This window comes from Schistocerca serialis, chromosome 4 (assembly GCF_023864345.2).
Source record: "Schistocerca serialis cubense isolate TAMUIC-IGC-003099 chromosome 4, iqSchSeri2.2, whole genome shotgun sequence".
In the NCBI taxonomy this organism is placed as follows: domain Eukaryota; kingdom Metazoa; phylum Arthropoda; class Insecta; order Orthoptera; family Acrididae; genus Schistocerca; species Schistocerca serialis.
Genome location: NC_064641.1, coordinates 329,367,096 through 329,386,609, shown reverse-complemented (window position 1 = coordinate 329,386,609; position 19,514 = coordinate 329,367,096). Strand labels below are relative to the sequence as shown.

The 19,514-nt window shown below is 48.1% G+C and overlaps 1 protein-coding gene and 1 non-coding gene across 2 annotated transcripts in view; one reads left to right on the top strand and one right to left on the bottom strand.

The window, feature by feature from the left end:
* The window catches only part of LOC126473781 (solute carrier family 22 member 7-like), a 162,750-nt gene that overhangs the window by 137,188 nt on the left and 6,048 nt on the right, over window positions 1–19,514 (bottom strand). The window contains exons 2-3 of the mRNA XM_050101048.1: window positions 12,349–12,579; window positions 152–309 (exon numbers count right to left, since the gene is read on the bottom strand). Coding sequence (XP_049957005.1) covers window positions 152–309; window positions 12,349–12,579 — 389 coding nt within the window. The remainder of the gene's footprint in view (window positions 1–151; window positions 310–12,348; window positions 12,580–19,514) is intronic.
* Trnat-ugu (transfer RNA threonine (anticodon UGU)) lies at window positions 6,819–6,895 on the top strand. Its single transcript has one exon. It is a non-coding gene; the product is annotated as a tRNA-Thr (tRNA).

Sequence of the window (19,514 nt, the reverse complement as noted above, 5' to 3'; positions counted from 1 at the left end):
GTATTAAAGATCTACATACAAATGAACGTAAGAAGCATGAGAGAAGAAAGTCAAAGAAGACAGCGAAGATTTTTTTTTTCAGTAAAACTTGGTCCTAAGGTTCTTTAGACGAGGGGCACGTACTGCTGAAATATCTTGTTCCGCAACTCACCTACAGAAATGGCCGATTCTATCATGAGTCCTGCAGCACCCGACACCAGCGACTCCGCCATGACAAACAGCGCGATTTGTGATGGGGTGAACAGAAGCGCTACCCTGCTCACGATGTGTCCCACCAAGCAGGCAAACTGCTGTGGCCGACGTCCATACCTGCAACAAGAATGTAATGTCTTTCTTGCTCCTCGAAAATTACATTTCCTGATTTATTTTCTCATCTGTAAAATACGGACTGGTTATAATTAAAGTTCAGTTACTCACGGAGGCCCAATTCCGGCTGAAGATGTCGTGTGGCAGCGAAAATTGATCGATATGCCAAGGCATTAATGCGAACTCGATTTACGCTGGAAGAAAATTAGTTCCAAGTTTGGCCACATGTGCAAATATGACGCTGTACAGTATCTCGTTGATGTGTCCGGTGCTCACACTGAACAAATTGCGTAAGCAGCGATTTACAGTAAAATTAGCATTGTGCATTTCTCATTTATCTGACCTTTTCTGCCCACACCCCGATGCTAATCCAATACATGTGCGATGTTTACTACACGTTTTTCTTGCAGTAACAGCGTCAGATTTGCACCTATTGGCAAAAACTGTTCCAGAGTCTTCCTGCGTAAATCGGTTTCGCATTAACGCGTTACATTATCTACCAAGTTTCGAAGGACCTCTGACTGCACGTTAATTACAACCATCCTGTGTATCATATAATGAGCAGGTTGGAACAAGTAATAAGACCGTGCCGATAACTGACTATTTGCCGGTGTTACTTTCTGACAGGAGATCGGGGAACTGCGACAGGTATTAAAGTTTACTTGCACGGTTGCTTATCTAAAGTAGTGATCTCATATAAGGCGCAGACATGCTTTTGCTCAGAACGTAATTTTGTTGCCAGTCGAAGACGACAACTAACTGGGAATTAGGAGAAAGTCTCAGAAATATTGTGATTACAATTTCCTAACTGTTGTATGATTGCCGGCCGGTGTGGCCGTGCGGTTCTAGGCGCTACAGTCTGGAACCTCGTGACCGCTACGGTCGCAGGTTCGAATCCTGCCTCGGGCATGGATGTGTGTGATGTCCTTAGGTTAGTTAGGTTTAAGTAGTTCTAAGTTCTAGGGGACCAATGACCTCAGAAGTTAAGTCCCATAGTGCTCAGAGTCATTTGAACCATTTTTTTTGTTGTATGATTAATTATGCTAAAAGCTGTAAACGTATGAATAAAAACGACTCATCTGTATCAAGCCGAGCTTAGCCGCAGGCACTGGAACAGTTAAGTATGCGATTTGATTCTATGATGAAACAGATGTAACCAATGACTGTACTCATTTCAAGTAAAGAGTACGGCAGTCAGTGGCAAATAATATTTATTGCAAATCGGATTTCGAACACTGTGTGGTCATTGTCAGTACAGCAAATGTAAGTTAAAACATTACAACCACTTACACATAGCGTCAAAAGCTTATAAGGGCGTTTCACGATAGCTTTTGCTGGGAAATGGTTCAAATGGCTCTGAGCACTATGGGACTCAACTGCTGAGGTCATTAGTCCCCTAGAACTTAGAACTAGTTAAACCTAACTAACCTAAGGACATCACAAACATCCATGCCCGAGGCAGGATTCGAACCTGCGACCGTAGCGGTCTTGCGGTTCCAGACTGCAGCGCCTTTAACCACTTGAGTTAAATATCCGCTCTTTTACTAAGGAACTCACTTCTCCGTGACAGCGAGTTCCGTATAAATCTGTGACTTGTGAGCAGGTAATTGTTTTGACCTTTTTTTAGCCAGAGTAGCACGCATAAGTATGAGCGTAATTATGTTTGTCAAAAAGATACTTAATCACTGTAAATATGTATGTTTATGTTATTCTGACTCTTAGAGAAGAACTTTGTCTTCTTGTCATCCAGATCATAAGGCACGACATTTATGAACAGTGTTAACGTAACAACCTGTCTTCTACATGCAGAAATGTTGTAGTTATTACCCATGAAAGTGATGGAGTCCGACAGTACTGACTCAAGCCTTTTTTATACGTGTCCCCAATGAGGTTCCTGGTAGGTAAGCATCATCATCGTGATCAGTGTTCTCCCCTAGCCAGGTTTTCACATGGTATCTCACCGTGCTCTCCTGTCTTCTGTGATCCTTTTCAAGTCCACGTAATTTCCGCTTCCCTTGTGTGGTCAGTCTTCCTTCCTCTCAATCTCTTCACACTATCTAGACTACCACAGCGTCTGTTAGCAAGCATTTCTCTGTCTGTGCTCTCCTGTCGTCTGTCATCGTCTTCAAGTCCACATAAATTCCACTTCCGTTGATGTAGTCAATCATCTTGTATCTCTTCCATTCCCTCAATCTCCTTACACAAACTAGACCGTCCACAGCGTCTCTTAACAAGCATTTCTCTCTGAGCGGATGTTCCAACCAGCTCTTTTTTCCTTTCTCTTATAGTCTGCAGCAGTCTTCTCCTCTCATCATCCCTTTCCAACGCTCTTCCGTTACTCACTCCTTTTCTATAGCTTATCGTCAACATTCTCCTCCTCATAGACGTCTCAAATGCTTCTAACTTTTTTCATACTCTTGTCTCAGTTCCACGTTTCTGCCCGATAGAGTGCCACACGCCAGACAAAGTATTTTCCTCACACCTTTATCTAGTTTTCCAAATAACAGTCTCCTCTTTCTATTGAATGCCTCCTTCGCTCCAGCAGTGCGTGTTTTCACCTCCTGATAGCATCTCATGTCTTCAGTGATGGTGCTTCCAAGACAATATAGGGAAACACGAGGAATATACAGATAAATTCCGTGATGATGTTATAGATCCCATGATGTGCTCCAAACTTTTAGGCGTGATGGTGGGGGGGGGGGAGGGGAGGGGAGGGGTAAATGTACCAGTTAGAAGTAAGGCACCTCGCTTGGAAAAGATTGAGTCGAAAGTTGTTAGGGAAAATTGTTTGTAAGCGAATATCTTCTGATTCTTCTGATAGTCGATCTCTTCTACTGCAAGCTATTGGGAGAAAGTAGTGTGGATCGAAATAGGAAAGAAGTCCAGTAAACGTGGACTCTAAAATGCATATCTTACGAGCTATGAACACTTGTTCAGTAAAAGAGATGTGTTTCACAGTAGCAAAGACGAACAAGCGCTCGTAACTCTTAAGGTTTGCACATTAGAGCTCAGACTTACAAGACTTTTCTCTCTTGTTTTGACCCATAATACATCCTCCCAAAATATCGAAAGCAGGGGGACTGCAGTAGAAGACGTCCACTGTCAGCAGTATTAGAACGTTTTTCGCATACGGCTTTGGGCTCAGTCGTTTCCTGACGTGAAAGTTCGTGACATCATCACGGAATCAGTTTGTGTAGTAGGTACAAGAATTTAAGGGCAGAGAATAAGACACGAAAACCAAGTAATATTCTTCTAGGTTTCAATACTTACATCGCTATAGTAATGAAGAACATTAAAGAAAAGTTAGAAAAATGGCTCTGAGCACTATGGGACTCAACTGCTGAGGTCATTAGTCCCCTAGAACTTAGAACTAGTTAAACCTAATTAACCTAAGGACATCACAAACATCCATGCCCGAGGCAGGATTCGAACCTGCGACCGTAGCGGTCTTGCGGTTCCAGACTGCAGCGCCTTTAACCGCACGGCCACTTCGGCCGGCGAAAAGTTAGAAGTAGCATTAAAATTAAGGGTGAAAGGATTCAGTGATTAGATATGTTGACGATATTACTATCCTCTATTAAAGTGAGTAAGTCTTAGAAGACAGTGAAGCATACTATGAGGAAATGAGACGGCTAACTAGAGTGGAGTACAGCTTTTTAATAAGAAGCTGTAGGTAAATAGTTGAGTCCTTCACCTACATTTTATCTCTGTCCGGAACTCAACAATCCGACATGCTGCACTAGAACTGGTGCATGGTATCTCAAAAGGTAGTATATAGACTGCATTGTTCTGTTCCTATTTTGTGCTGACAACGCAGTTAATGAAGCAGATTATCTTGTGCTAGTTCTGTATTTAATTCCTTTGTGATTTGGCTATCAATTACCGATCTTTTCCAATCAGAGTAGTTTACTATCACAGGTCACTGGACGTTTCACATTTTCAGAACGATACCTCATTCGTGTGTTTGATATGTAATAGTCGTTCCATTACCTCGCCTTCCAGATGTTATAATACTCACACACTTGGATTTCTTCTCTTTTTTCATCTCAAAGAATATCTTTACCACACTCTTCCGAAATCAGAGTAAAAATTGTTGCTTGGAAAAATTAAATCAAGATGAAGATTATTAGTATCACAAGTGCTCACATACTGAATTTGTCTAAAAAAAATGCTTTCTTCTTCCCTTACATAACCCTTTAAGACCAATTATTAGTCTTCCATGTAATACACTACTGACCATTAAAATTGCTACACCACAAAGATGACGTGCAACAGACGCGAAATTTAACCGACAGGAAGAAGATGCTGTAATATGCAAATGATTAGCTTTTCAGGGCATTCACACAAGCTTGGCGCCGGTGGCGACACATACAACGTGCTGACATGAGGAGAGTTTCCAAGCTATTTCTCATACACAAACAGCAGTTGACCGGCGTTGCCTGGTGAAACGTTGCCGTGATGCCACGTGTAAGGAGGAAAAATCCGTACCATCACGTTTCTGACTTTGATAAAGGTCGGATTGTAGCCTATCGCGATTGCGGTTTATCGTCTCGCGACATTGCTGCTCGCATTGGTCGAGATGCAATGACTGTTAGCAGAATATGGAATCGATGGGTCAGGAGGGTAACACGGAACGCCGTACTGGATCTCAACGGCCTCGTATCGCTAGCAGTCGGGATGACTGGCATCTTATCCGCATGGCTGCAACGGATCGTGCAGCCACGTCTCGATACCCGAGTCAACAGATGGGGACGTTTGCAAGACAACAACCATCTGCGCGAACAGTTCGACGACGTTTACAGCAGCATGGACTATCACGAGACCGTGACTGCGGTTACTCTCGACGCTGCTTCACAGACAGGAGCGGCTGCGATGGTGTACTTAACGACGATCCTGGGTGCACGAATGGCTAAACGCCATTTTTTCGGATGAATCCAGATTCTGTTTACAGCATTATGATGGTCGCATCCGTGTTTGGCTACATCGCGGTGAACGCACATTGGAAGCGTGTATTCGTCATCGCCATACTGGCGTATCACCCGGCGTGACGGTATGGGGTGCCATTGGTTACACTTCTCGGTCACCTCTTGTTCGCATTGACGTCACTTTAAACAGTGGACGTTACATTTCAGATGTGTTACGACCCGTGGCTCTACCCTTCATTCGATCCCTGCGAAACCCTGCATTTCAGCAGGATAATGCACGACCGCATGTTGCAGGTCCTGTACGGGCCCTTCTGAATACAGAAAATGTTCGACTGCTGCCCTGGCCAGCACATTCTCCAGATCTCTCACCAATTGAAAACGCCTGGTCAATGGTGGTCGAGCAACTGGCTCGTCACAATTTCGCCAGTCACTACTCTTCATGAACTGTGGTATCGTGTTGAAGCTGCATGGGCAGCTGTACCTGTACACGCCATCCAAGCGCTGTTTGACTCCATGCCCAGGCGTATCAAGGCCGTTATTACGGCCAGAGGTGGTTGTTCTGGGCACTGATTTCTCAGGATCTATGCACCCAAATTGCGTGAAAATGTAATCACATGTTCTAGTATAATATATTTGTCCAATTGATACCCGTTATTATATGCATTTGTTTTTGGTGTAGCAACTTTAATGGCCGTTAGTGTAATTTCGTCTCTTCTGTTTCATTCCTTCACTAAAATGCTGAGATATTTCATGAGTTCCTTTTATGGTCACTTCTTCGGTATTTATTCTTCAAAACAATTATTTACTTACCTTTTCCGAATCATCCACAATGAGTTCAGTTATACTAGTGTTAACAGTTTCAGAGATTTTCTACTTCACCGAAATCTTACAAAATGTGATAATATCCTATTTAATTGTATGTTCCTTTTTGTTTATCATCTTGAATTTCGAGCCGATTTTATCACCGTTATGTTGTATCCGGTTTCCATATCCACACCTCGGTATGCTTTGCAGTTGAGTATCTGCTTTCCATATACTCGTTTCTATATACGTCTGCTCGTAAATTAGTCTAACGTTTGCTTCTCTAGTCTCTGTATAAATACAGATTTTGCTTCGGTTGTTAGAGAAGAGTGTTCTATACAACCAAGTGAAACCAAACGCAGGACATTTTCGTTCATCCTCCTCCCCTCCCTCCTCTCATATCGACATTCAAGAATAATTTTAACACTCTTTCATAACACTCTATTGTGAAATGATAATTAAATGGACACCCTAGCTGCAAACAGGCGTTGATGTACTTCATTGGGGACATGTTGAAAATGTGTGCCCCGACCGGGACTCGAACCCGGGATCTCCTGCTTACATGGCAGACGCTCTATCCATCTGAGCCACCGTTGGCACAGAGGATAGTGCGACTGCAGGGACTTATCGCTTGCACGCTCCCCGTGAGATCCACATTCCCAACATGTCCACACCACTACATTCGTAGTACGCCTAATAGATGTTTGCCCATCATACTCGTTACTCGTGGCAGATTAATCACGGGGAACGTGCAAGGGATAAGTCCCTGCAGTCGCACTGTCCTCTGTCCCCACGGTGGCTCAGATGGATAGAGCGTCTGCCATGTAAGCAGGAGATCCCGGGTTCGAGTCCCGGTCGGGGCACACATTTTCAGCATGTCCCCAATGAAGTACATCAACGCCTGTTTGCAGCTAGGGTGTCCATTTAATTATCATTTCATTTCTAGCAAAGCTGCATGGTCATCCACGGTAACTGTTCTTTCGGGAACAGATACTACCGTCATATATACACTCTATTGTAATTGCAATCCTGCTCCACATTATTTTATCAGCTCCTCAACTTCTTCAGCTATCATATATCTTGTCATGAGGACAAGTTGGCATGTCGTGGTGTTCGGTGTTCGCTTCATTTAAGGGCTGAGACGCATAAAAATAAAAGAAATCGGGCGTCTGTAAACCTGATACTACGCCATTCCTAATATTCGTTATTCTTACAATTTCAGTAGTTCCTACTTTTTCATCTTTCGTTTTGACGCCATTTGTCCCTAGCATGTATAAATTCAAACTTGTTATGTTATCGGCTTGTTTTTTGTGTCATGCTGCTGCATGTAATGTTCTCCCGAGCAGCTCCATGTTACGACACGAACGAGGCATCAACTCACTTCACATGTAGGACGGTGTACTGGCCAGCTTAACTCCCAAGAAACTATTTGGTATTCCCTTAAAAAAATGTGATTTCTTCCATGCTGATTCCGAAAACGTCTTGTAAATCTACTATAAATACAAGCTTTCGCAGTTCTACGCAATTTCAGAGTAATAAGCCGTGTTTTATGCATGAACGCCACAGTGCCGTGCTGTCTAGTAATACGAGGGTTGTCCAGAAAGTAAGTTCCGATCGGTCGCTAGATGGAAACCACATCGAAAATCAGAAACATTTTATTTGCAAGAGTTAGCTACACTTTCCAGACACTTATCTACATAGTCGCCGCTCCGTTAGACAGTTGTCAGAGCGTTATAGATGACTGGGTGTTGTGTGCTGTCTTTAGGTTAGTTAGGTTTAAGTAGTTCTAAGTTCTAGGGAACTGATGACCATAGATGTTAAGTCCCATAGTGCTCAGAGCCATTTGAACCATTTGAAGAGCTTTATACGAAATTTCCAACACCATCGTCATAGAAGGCAGCCACCTGTGCTTTCCGATAATTCTCCACGCTGGTCTATAGCGCGTAGCCTGCACCCAAGTGTTGTCGCCATATCCAGCGTTTCATGTGAACAGAGATGAATCTCAGACGAGCCAATTAGGGCTGTGTTGTTGGCGATCGAACACTTTCCATCAAAAAGGCTGCAGGAGCGTCTTCACTGCCCCTGCAGAGGGCAGCTGAGAATTACCATGAAGAAGGAAGTGCGTGACAGTTGTGTTAGGTGGGCTTCATTTATCAAGGCGAAGCCTCTCAGTTGGCCCTCCTAGTTGGTGGGAAATCTCGTCATTCTAGGCACCTTTACTCGCTCACAGTGCTTTCACAACTGAAAAGAGCGTCCTGATGCGATCGACGGTCATACAAGAGACACTACTCAACACATCTATGCAAAGCTTCATCGGGTTTCCACTGAAATGAAACGTCGTGTGACTAAGGCCCCCCGTCGGGTAGACCGTTCGCCTGGTGCAGGTCTTTCGATTTGACGCCACTTCGGCGACCTGCTCGTCGATGGGCATGAAATAATGATGAATAGGACAACACAACACCCAGTCCCTGTGGTGTCCATTTTTACACGTCGTGGTGAGAACAATATCGGCTGGGATTGTATACCGATGAGTGGAAAGATGTGTTTTGTAAACATTATTTAATGTAAAATTACTGAATGCCTTGCATTGTCATATTTTGTGAATCTGTGTACGATATGTTTACTTGTCATTATATCCAAATTTTCTTCCCTAGTTATGTCCCTGACACTCCCTGTAAATGCCGGCCGGTGTGGCCGAGCGGTTCTAGGCGCTTCAGTCTGGAACCGCGGGACCGCTACGGTCGCAGGTTCGAATCCTGCCTCGGGCATGGATGTGTGTGATGTCCTTAGGTTAGTTAGGTTTAAGTAGTTCTAAGTTCTAGGGGACTGATGACCACAGCAGTTAAGTCCCATAGTGCTCAGAGCCACTCTCTGTAAATAATGAGATGTATGTTACTTCTGCTTCAGTTCTCCTTTTACAATTATACTGTACTGAGAAATAACAGAAATGAGTATAAGTGCATGCATTTAGCTTATTTGGAAATTTGTGGTAAGGTCTTATGGGACCAAACTGCTAGGTCATCGGTCCCTAAACTTACACACTACTTAATCTAAGTTAAACTAACTTACGCTAAGGACGACACACACACCCATGCCCGAGGGGAGGACTCAAACCTCCTACGGGGGAAGCCGCGTGGACCGTGACAAGACGCCTGAAACCGAGTTGCTACCCCACACGGCTTAGCTTATTTGACTCTGCTGATGTATCTCTGTACCAGTGGTATATGTATTGCATTTCAGATAAGCAATGTGACTGTAGCCACCCCTCTCCAGCCACTATCTTGGCAAGAACTAACATATGCACAACACATCATCGTTATGCTACGTAATTCTTGTAATAGTTCGCACTTACAGTCACTTAACAAATACGTACTTGAATTCTTACCTTCAACATGTTTAAGTACTGCCACATAAAGTGTATTTAGGTGTACACCAATTTGCGATGCATTATTTATTTCATTAACTAATGTGACGTTATAATACACTCCTGGAAATTGAAATAAGAACACCGTGAATTCATTGTCCCAGGAAGGGGAGACTTTATTGACACATTCCTGGGGTCACATACATCACATGATCACACTGACAGAATCACAGGCACATAGACACAGGCAACAGAGCATGCACAATGTCGGCACTAGTACAGTGTATATCCACCTTTCGCAGCAATGTAGGCTGCTATTCTCCCATGGAGACGATCGTAGAGATGCTGGATGTAGTCCTGTGGAAAGGCTTGCCATGCCATTTCCACCTGGCGCTTCAGTTGGACCAGCGTTCGTGCTGGACGTGCAGACCGCGTGAGACGACGCTTCATCCAGTCCCAAACATGCTCAATGGGGGACAGATCCGGAGATCTTGCTGGCCAGGGTAGTTGACTTACACCTTCTAGAGCACGTTGGGTGGCACGGGATACATGCGGACGTGCATTGTCCTGTTGGAACAGCAAGTTCCCTTGCCGGTCTAGGAATGGTAGAACGATGGGTTCGATGACGGTTTGGATGTACCGTGCACTATTCAGTGTCCCCTCGACGATCACCAGTGGTGTACGGCCAGTGTAGGAGATCGCTCCCCTCACCATGATGCCGGGTGTTGGCCCTGTGTGCCTCGGTCGTATGCAGTCCTGATTGTGGCGCTCACCTGCACGGCGCCAAACACGCATACGACCATCATTGGCACCAAGGCAGAAGCGACTCTCATCGCTGAAGACGACACGTCTCCATTCGTCCCTCCATTCACGCCTGTCGCGACACCACTGGAGGCGGGCTCCACGATGTTGGGGCGTGAGCGGAAGACGGCCTAACGGTGTGCGGGACCGTAGCCCAGCTTCATGGAGACGGTTGCGAATGGTCCTCGCCGATACCCCAGGAGCAACAGTGTCCCTAATTTGCTGGGAAGTGGCGGTGCGGTCCCCTACGGCACTGCGTAGGATCCTACGGTCTTGGCGTGCATCCGTGCGTCGCTGCGGTCCGGTCCCAGGTCGACGGGCACGTGCACCTTCCGCCGACCACTGGCGACAACATCGATGTACTGTGGAGACCTCACGCCCCACGTGTTGAGCAATTCGGCGGTACGTCCACCCGGCCTCCCGCATGCCCACTGTACGCCCTCGCTCAAAGTCCGTCAACTGCACATACGGTTCACGTCCACGCTGTCGCGGCATGCTACCAGTGTTAAAGACTGCGATGGAGCTCCGTATGCCACGGCAAACTGGCTGACACTGACGGCGGCGGTGCACAAATGCTGCGCAGCTAGCGCCATTCGACGGCCAACACCGCGGTTCCTGGTGTGTCCGCTGTGCCGTGCGTGTGATCATTGCTTGTACAGCCCTCTCGCAGTGTCCGGAGCAAGTATGGTGGGTCTGACACACCGGTGTCAATGTGTTCTTTTTTCCATTTCCAGGAGTGTATATGTGTCATATCATCCGTTATTATGTACAAGATTAACTTACACTTTTTGGCACGCCAGCAAAACATGTAATATACAAAGACGTACGTTATGTATAATGATCTGTGTTATCTTTGAATGTATCTTTGCTAGGAATTAGCACAACTGATGTCAGCCTCGGTTTGCGTGTGAAACTGTTTTCTTTCAGGAATGATATGACATTTTAATACGATTCTAGGACGCTGTTTTCGCTTTTAGACTGTAATTAGGATAGATTATTGCACACATGGTTTCATACGCTGGATGACTTTTCGATTGTATGTCATATCAGATACGACATATTGCAAAATACGTACATATAAGTAAGTAAGATGGGTTCTATTGAATTCAAACACAATTCTGGTTATGTTTAATGGTTTTTGACGACGTGTGTATTCAATGGAATACTGGTCGAAGTTGATGTATTCTTTTGTACGTGCTTAAAAAATGACTCTTCGTCGAAACTGGTAAGTCGCACAACGAATAAAGGATACTATTGTACGGCATACTTTGAATAATATTTGCTTACACAACATTTTTGGAGGCTGTTGATCAACATATAAACAAATTGTTATGTTTGTGTGTGTAAAATATTTCACTCATAAATAAAGTAAAAAGAAACAAAGATAATAGTTTCGACTGGGACTTACTGTTAGGTTGTTCTTAGCTTAATCGTGTGAAAGACTTAAAAATGTATGGGCTGGTTATGTATCTAGGAATCTTCAATGATTGAATGCAAGAATTTTAGCGGATCCCTGTAACGTAGCGTTAAAGAGATTCTGGTCATGGTATGCCATGAATAATGAGCATCTCGAACACATATTTACGCAGTAATGGACTATGCGCGCTGCACAAAATAAATTTCCACCACCTCTCCTGGCATATAATCTCACCCGAGAACAACTGAGATAAGATGATGGACAAAAGATGTTTGGTGGATCTCAACGGAGAACTTCCGAGATCACGCACTACGAAAGGAGGATGTTTGGTGATCATTAATACGGTGCTATGAATCACACTGATGTTGCCACATTGATGTATGTTAAGCACACAAAATAACATAATGAAAACTGAGTGATACATTAGCTCCTCCATGTAGAAGGCGAATTTATCTTAACGACCGCATACACACCACTGAAGTGTTTTGGTAGAATGTTAGGTATAATAAGGAAAAATAGTCCATATAGAAATAATGGAAATTTATCGCTCCCCTGAATCAGACGTAACACTCCCACTGTATTGATGATTGTATCATAACTTCCCAGTCTTGCGGCGAAAGACAGATATTATTTGTTTCTAACAGTAACCATTCATAGAGAGATGTTGGAAAACTGTCTATCATAGTGAAAGAAAGTCCTAGAGGTAGTTAGAATAGAAAGATTTGTTTTATTACATGTCACCCAGGTAGCCGAACAGGAGTCCCTGGAGCACACCGATGTTCTGCGCGTAGAACATGACGTCACTAACGATGTGCTTGTCGTCGCAGACCCAGTTCATCTGTGACGGCACCGTCAAAGAGTACCACGTGTCGTCGTACTCCCAGCCGTGCTGGCAGGGTACCGTAGGAGCAGCGTCCAGGGCGCTCCCGTTGTACATCCGGCACTTGCTGAATGTTCCTCGTTCCCTGCGTTACAGACGTAATGTTGGCGACTGCGACGTTCCTCGTCGCAGATGTACTGCACAATATTAATGCGTTGAGGACTATGATATTAAACAAGAGAAGCAACTCTAGAGTAAAATCCATAAACATTTAGAGAAATTTGGTATGCACACTACAAAAAGAACTGAACACGTGGTCTGCCTTATCGCAGGTAAGTGCTATTTGCACTAGGGGCTTTCAATAAATAATGCAATATATTTTTTTTGCCAGTGTTGGTTGAAAAAATGCAGAATTTGTTGTGGACGTATTGGTTTATTACCACTTCAGCCCCTTTAGTTTCATCAAGTTCCGATAGGTGGCAAGGCCGTACGTATGTTTCAAAATGGCGCCAGTAACGGAGGTGAGCACCAAGCAGGGAGCTGTCATTGAGTTTTTTTTTTCGTGGAAAGCCAGAGCATTGCAGATAGTTAGAGGCGTTTGCAGAAGGTCTACGGAGACCCTATAATGAATAAAAGCACGGTCAGTCGTTGGGCGAAGCGTCTGTCATCATGGCAACAAGGTCACGCGAATCTGCCCGAACTCCCGCGTACCGGCAGGTCGCATACAGGTGTGACTCTTGGAACGTGCGGACAGTCTGATTCGAGCTGATCGACGGATCAAAATGAAACGCCTAGCTGCTCGACAGGACGTCTCTGTAGGTAGTGCTGACAAACTCGTCCGCGAGTTGGGGTACTCAGAGGTATATGCTCCCTGGAGTCCTCTCCGCCTAACAGAAGACCATACAGAGTAATGAAGGACCGTTCAAACAAATTTCGGGCTTGCAGCCGGTCGTCGTTCAATACTTCGCACGATATTTCAACTGGGCACCTGCCAGTCTTCTGCAGGTGAGCCGTCGCAGACTGGCGAAAACGTTTTTTTTTTTTTTTTTTTCTTTATTGTATTTCAATTCCCCATCGGGGCGGGCTGGCAGCGGCATATGCGCTGCTCTTCAGCCGAGAGACATAGAACAAAACAATAGAAGACATTTAAAAACAGCAAAGGAGAGAAGAAGGCGAACATAGATATAAAAAAGGGAGAACATCATGGAAGGCAATAGACAAAAAAAACGGGGTGACTGTAAAATGGAGATAAAAAACTGTTTAAAAGTAGCACACACAAAAAGCCTCACACTGCGACGATTAAAAGAACACAAGGCACAGTATGACTGGAGCATAAAGGTGTTGACGGATGGCATAGCACATAACGTAACACTGACGGCGAACCTCAAGGCAGTACACAATTAAAATCACACCTCTTGACGCACACGAGAAACAGCACTAAACACAACACTGATGTGGCACACTGATGATGATCAATACAGAGGATCTGCCACGTTCTAGGAGAGGAGGGAGACCTGAAGAAGGGAGGGAGGGGAAGAGATGGGGGAGGGGAATGGGGGGCGCACGGAAGTGGGCCAGGTAGGGAGGGATGTGGGAAGGAGAGAGGCAAGTATGGGGTGCAGGGTCTCAGGGGAGGGGGGATGGAGGAAAATCCGCTCTGGGAGAAGGAGGAAAGAGGAGAAGGGGGCCCTGGGGAGGGGGGGGGGGGGAACAAGGCCAGGTTATAGTTGGAAGGAAGGGTAGATGTCACAGTGAAGTTCGTCATCCGGGAGGGGGAGGAGTTGGAAATTGCCCTGATGAAGGAGATGGAGGGTGTGGAGGTGGAGAGAGGGAGGGATACAGCGATAGAGGCGCGGTAACGGGCGGGGGGTGGAGAGGAAGAAGGAAACCAGAGGGTGGGGGGGATCAACCCTGCGAACAGTGTAAAGGATGCGGAGATGTTGGAGGAACAAGAGGAGGTGGGGGAAGGGGATCAGTTCATATAGGAGCCGTGTGGGGGAAGGAAGGCGGATACGGAAGGCAAGGCGGAGCGCATGGCGTTCAAGGATTTGGAGGGCCTTGTAAAAGCGGGTGGGGGCGGAGATCCAGGCGACGCTGGCATAACAGAGGATAGGACGGATGAGGGATTTGTAGGTGTGGAGGATGGTAGAAGGATGCAATCCCCATGTCCGGCCGGACAGGAGTTTCAGCAGGCGGAGGCGGGAATGGGCTTTCTGCTGGATGGTCAGGAGATGAGGGGTCCAGGTGAGGTGTCGGTCAAGGGTGAGGCCAAGGTATTTCAGGGTGGGGGTGAGTTGGATAGGACGACCATAAAGGGTGAGGTAGAAATCATGGAGGCGAAAGGAGCGAGTGGTGCGGCCTATGATGATTGCCTGGGTTTTGGAGGGGTTGAGACGGAGGAACCACTGGTTACACCAAGTGGTGAACTGGTTAAGGTGGGTTTGGAGGGTACGTTGAGACCGTTGAAGGGTAGGATAGAGAGCCAGGAAGGCAGTGTCATCAGCATATTGGAGAAGGTGGACTGGTGGGGCTGGCTTGGGCATATCAGCTGTATACAAGAGATAAAGGAGAGGGGAGAGGACAGAACCCTGGGGGACGCCAGCCGTGGGATAAAAGATACGGGAGTTGGTGTTGTGGAGGGTGACATAGGAAGGATGGTGCGAGAGGAAGGAAGCGACCAGACGGAGAAAATTGATAGGCAGGGCGTAGGTTTGGAGTTTAAAGAGGAGACCGGGATGCCATACACGGTCATAGGCATTTTGGAGGTCAAGGGAAACAAAAATGGCGGAGCGACGGGAGTTGAGCTGGAGGGACAGAAGGTGAACAAGGTTGAGGAGTTGGTTGTCAGCAGAGAAGGAGGGTCGGAAGCCACACTGGGTAAGGGGGAGGAGGTGGTATTGAGCAAGGTGCCGATGGATACAGTGGGAGAGGATGGATTCAAAGACCTTACTGACGACGGAGGTGAGGCAGATGAGACGATAGGAAGAGGCGGCAGAAGGGGGTTTGTTGGGTTTGAGGAATAGGAGGACGCGGGAGGTCTTCCACAGGTCAGGGTAGAAGCCAGTAGAGAGGATGACATTATAGAGATGGGCGAGGACAGTTAGGAAGGAATAGGGCTTTCTCGAAGGTGACAGTAGGTGACACAGTCGTGACCAGGGGCCGTGTTGCGTTTGGACTGGAGGAGAAGTTTAATGTCTTGTGCTGTGATGGGAGTGTTGACGTCGGAGGGGGGCAACTGCCCCAAGTACTGGAGACTAGGAGCAAGTGGAGCGACTGAGGTATCAGCACGTTCCATAACGGTGGGGAAAAGAGAATAATCAAAGTGGGGATCATCGGGGATGGAGAAGACCTCGGAAAGGTGGGAAGCGAAGTGGTTGGCCTTACTGAGGTTGTCTGGAAGGGGGCGATCGTTATGGAGAAGGGGGTAGTGGGGAGTGGAAAGGGAACCAGTAAGACGATGGAAGGCGGACCAGTACTTGGAGGAGTTGATAGGGAGGGTGGCATTGAGTCATGTGCAGGTCTGGCGCCAGTCCCGGCGTTTCGTTGCTGTAATAAGGTTCCGTACGTGTCGCTGTATTTGCCTGTGGCGTTGGAGGGTATCCCTGTCACGAGTGCGCAGGAAGGAGCGATAGAGGCGGCGGAATTCACGGAGGAGGAGGACAGCCCGCGGAGGGAGAGTGGGACGGTGTGGGTGGATGGTTTTAGTAGGAACATGGGCCTCCACGGCGTCAGTAATGACCGTCTGAAGGAAGGATGAGGCGCGGATGATGTCGTCAGGATGGCGATAGGTAAGAGGGTGGCTTTCGACCTGGGTGGAGATGGAGTCCCGGTAGGCATCCCAGTTGGCACGGCGATAGTCATGGACGACCTTGGGAGGGGGTGCAGGTTGCGGAGCCGGAGGGGGGCGGTTTGCAGACGTTATGGTGAGAAGGACAGGGAGGTGATCGCTACCTGTGGGGTCAAGGACAGCGACAGTGATACGCCCAAGGAGGTTGGCGGAGGCAATGACAACATCGGGGGTGGTGTTACTTTCGGGTCGGGTGTGCTGGGGAATGGGAACAAGGTCACCCTGGATTGTGGAGAGGAACTGATGCCACCGCCGAAGGGCAGCAGGAGTGCGGCTATGGATGTTGAGGTCGGTGGCAATCACATAGGTGGAGAAGGTGTGGTCAATGTGTGAGATGAAGTCATAAGGAAGAGGAGCAGTGGAGTGGACATAGATGGTGGCACAGGTAATGGTGAGGGAGGGGAAGAAGACGCTAAGGATAAGGTGTTCAGTGGGGTCATTGAGGAGAGGTTGTGGCCGGACGGGGATATGCTTAAGGTGGCCAATCGCGACTCCACCCTGTGCACGAGGACCAGGAGCATCAGTGCGGTGGAGGATATAGGGGGAGGTGCGGATAGAATGGTGGGGCTGGAGAAAGGTTTCGTTCAAGAGGAAGGTGTCGACCTGGTGGTGGGAGAGGGTGTGCATGAGGAGGTATTTGTTAGAGCGGAAGGAGCGAATGTTCTGGAAGAGGATGCGAGACTCGTGCCGCGCCATGACGGGAAGGAGGGGGGGGAAGAGAGGGAAGGGAAGAGACTTAAACTAGGGTGTCGAGGCGGGTGAAGGTGAAGTGGGCTTGGTTGTGGGAGTAAGTGGCGAAGGTGTTCAGGTGGAAAACAGAGCGAGCAGCAAGGGATATTTGTTGGAAGGTGTGCGGGCGCTGAAAAGGGTGAATGTTTTGGAGTACAACGGTAATGAACCGGATGATGTCCTCGGCCGTGGGGGGTGGACGGAGGGAATTGTTAGGATGGACAGGAGGATCGACGGGACGAACTGGGACTGTAAGTTCAGGGGTGGCTGGAGGGGGTTTAGCTTTACACTTGTGGGAGTATGTGGGATGGGGGCCATTGCAGGTATTACAGGAAGGAGGAGCAGCGAGGTTGGGGCAGTTCTTGAGAAAGTGGGAGGCCTTGCAATGGGGACAGGTGGGGGGGTTTTTGCAGTTGGGAGTCAGGTGGTCATTGTACATCAGGCACCGCTGGCAATGGTAGGATTGGGGAGGGGATTTGGAGGATTCAACAGGGTGGCAACAGTGGTATATCAGGGCACCCTGGGTGAGGAGATGGTCTATGGATGGGGCGGACTCTGAGAATACCCGCATGAGGTAGGTGGGGCCAGAGGCATTGTGGATACGGCGGGCAGAGCGGATTTCCAAGTCCGGGTGGGAGTTCAGTTCTACCAACACTTCATCCTCTGTGATCACCGGGCTGAACTTGGTGATCACAGCGGTGTAGGTGGGGGGGGGGGGGCGACGGGGAGGCTGGAGCTGACGAGGAGTGGAAGCGGAAAGGAAGGGTGTCAGAGAGGCGTGGGTGCCAAACATAACTTGTGGGAGAATTCGCAGGAGGTCTGCATGAAAGGATGGGGACGGGGACTTGATAAGGACTGAGTTCCTGCGGGTAATGAGTTGGGAGATGGGAGCACCAGGTAAGTACTTTCGTATTTCCTTGGTGAGGGTACGAGCGTCGAGGAACTTAGGATCGGGAGTGGACAGGACAAAGGTGTGGAGGGTGGGGGCCAAGGTAGGGGTGGCAGGAGGAGGGGTGGTGTCCATGGTGACGGCAGGGGGAGGGGGAGGTGGTGTTGATTTTTTGTGGGAAGTGGCGGGAGCAGAGTCGGTAAGGACGCGCTTTTGGGGTTTTTTGGAGACTGGAGGCTGGGAGGAGGGGAGAGGGACGGGGAGGAGAGGGAGGTGGCGGGTGGCAGATCCCAGTGGCGTAGTGGAGGCACCGGGAGAAGCAGCTGGTTCAGTGGTGGCGATGGTGGCTCGGCGCGACGTGATGCGTGCGGGAGATGCAGAAGACGAAGCGACGGGGTCGGTGAGAGAGGGGAAGCCAACCACCTGCGGGGCGGCAGCAGAGGCGGCAACAGAGGCGTTCGTGAGGGCGGGGGTAGTAGTGGGAGCTGTTGAGGGTGTGGAGGCTGGAGGAAGGGTGTAAAGGTGTGGGTATACAGCAGGGGAGGAGATAGGGGGATGGCTAAGTGGGGGAAGGGAAGGGGAGGTGGAAGGAGGCGGCACTCCAGGAAGTGACTGTGGGAGAGGGGGAGGGGGAGGTGTAGATGACGGTGGAGGTGGGAGTACTCATTGCAGACGAACGCCGACGGACAGACGGACGTGCAGCAGGCGGCGTCGGCGATGGGCAGCGGCGAACAGACGGACGAACAGCAGGCGGCGTCGGCGTCGGCGATGGTCGGCGGCGAACAGACGGACGAACAGCAGGCGGCGGCGGCGGCAGTGGTTACGACGACGGCGATGGACAGACGGACGGACGAACAGCGACAGCAGCAAGCGGCGGGCAGACAGACACACAGACAGACAAACACACACAATCTTCGAAGACGGAGATTCCACCCTGAGAGTAGCCCAGGCTTTGCAATCTGACGCTTTCGAAGGAGGGGATCCAACCCTCTAGATGGGCGAAAACGTCGTCCGTTCCGCAATATATAGCGTACTGTAACTATTCTGCGCATGCGTCGAAAACTTAATAGTTGAACTACATTGACCGCCGGTAGCGCCCTCGCTGGTGGAATAGCGGAACTCAGTCGCCATCTGCGTTGCTGTTTGCCACGGCGGTCGACGCAATCTGTCGTCTTCGATTTGAGCAAATCGTGGAGATGATGGGATTCCATGCACTGTCCAGCTGGTAGCCGCTGTCACGGTTTAACAGATTTTCCGCCAGTCGTATTTCTACGGATTCTTTAATAATGGAGTCCCAGAAAGACGTTGCTGTGGACAAAATCATTGTTTTCTCAAACTCCATTGAATGTCCAATAGAAAAACAATGTTCAGCAATAGCGGACTTGCTTGGCTGCAAAAGGCGGGTGTAACGTTGATGTTCAGTGCAGCGTTCTTTCACGGTGCGTGTGGTTTGACCTATGTAAGCCATACCACATTGGCACGGTATCTTGTAAATTCCGGCCTTTCGTAGTAACAGATTGTCCTTAACTGATCCCACAAGGTCCGCAATCTTCGATGGTGGGCGGAAAACCACTTTTACCTGAAATTTTCGGAGGATTCTTGCTATTTTAAACGA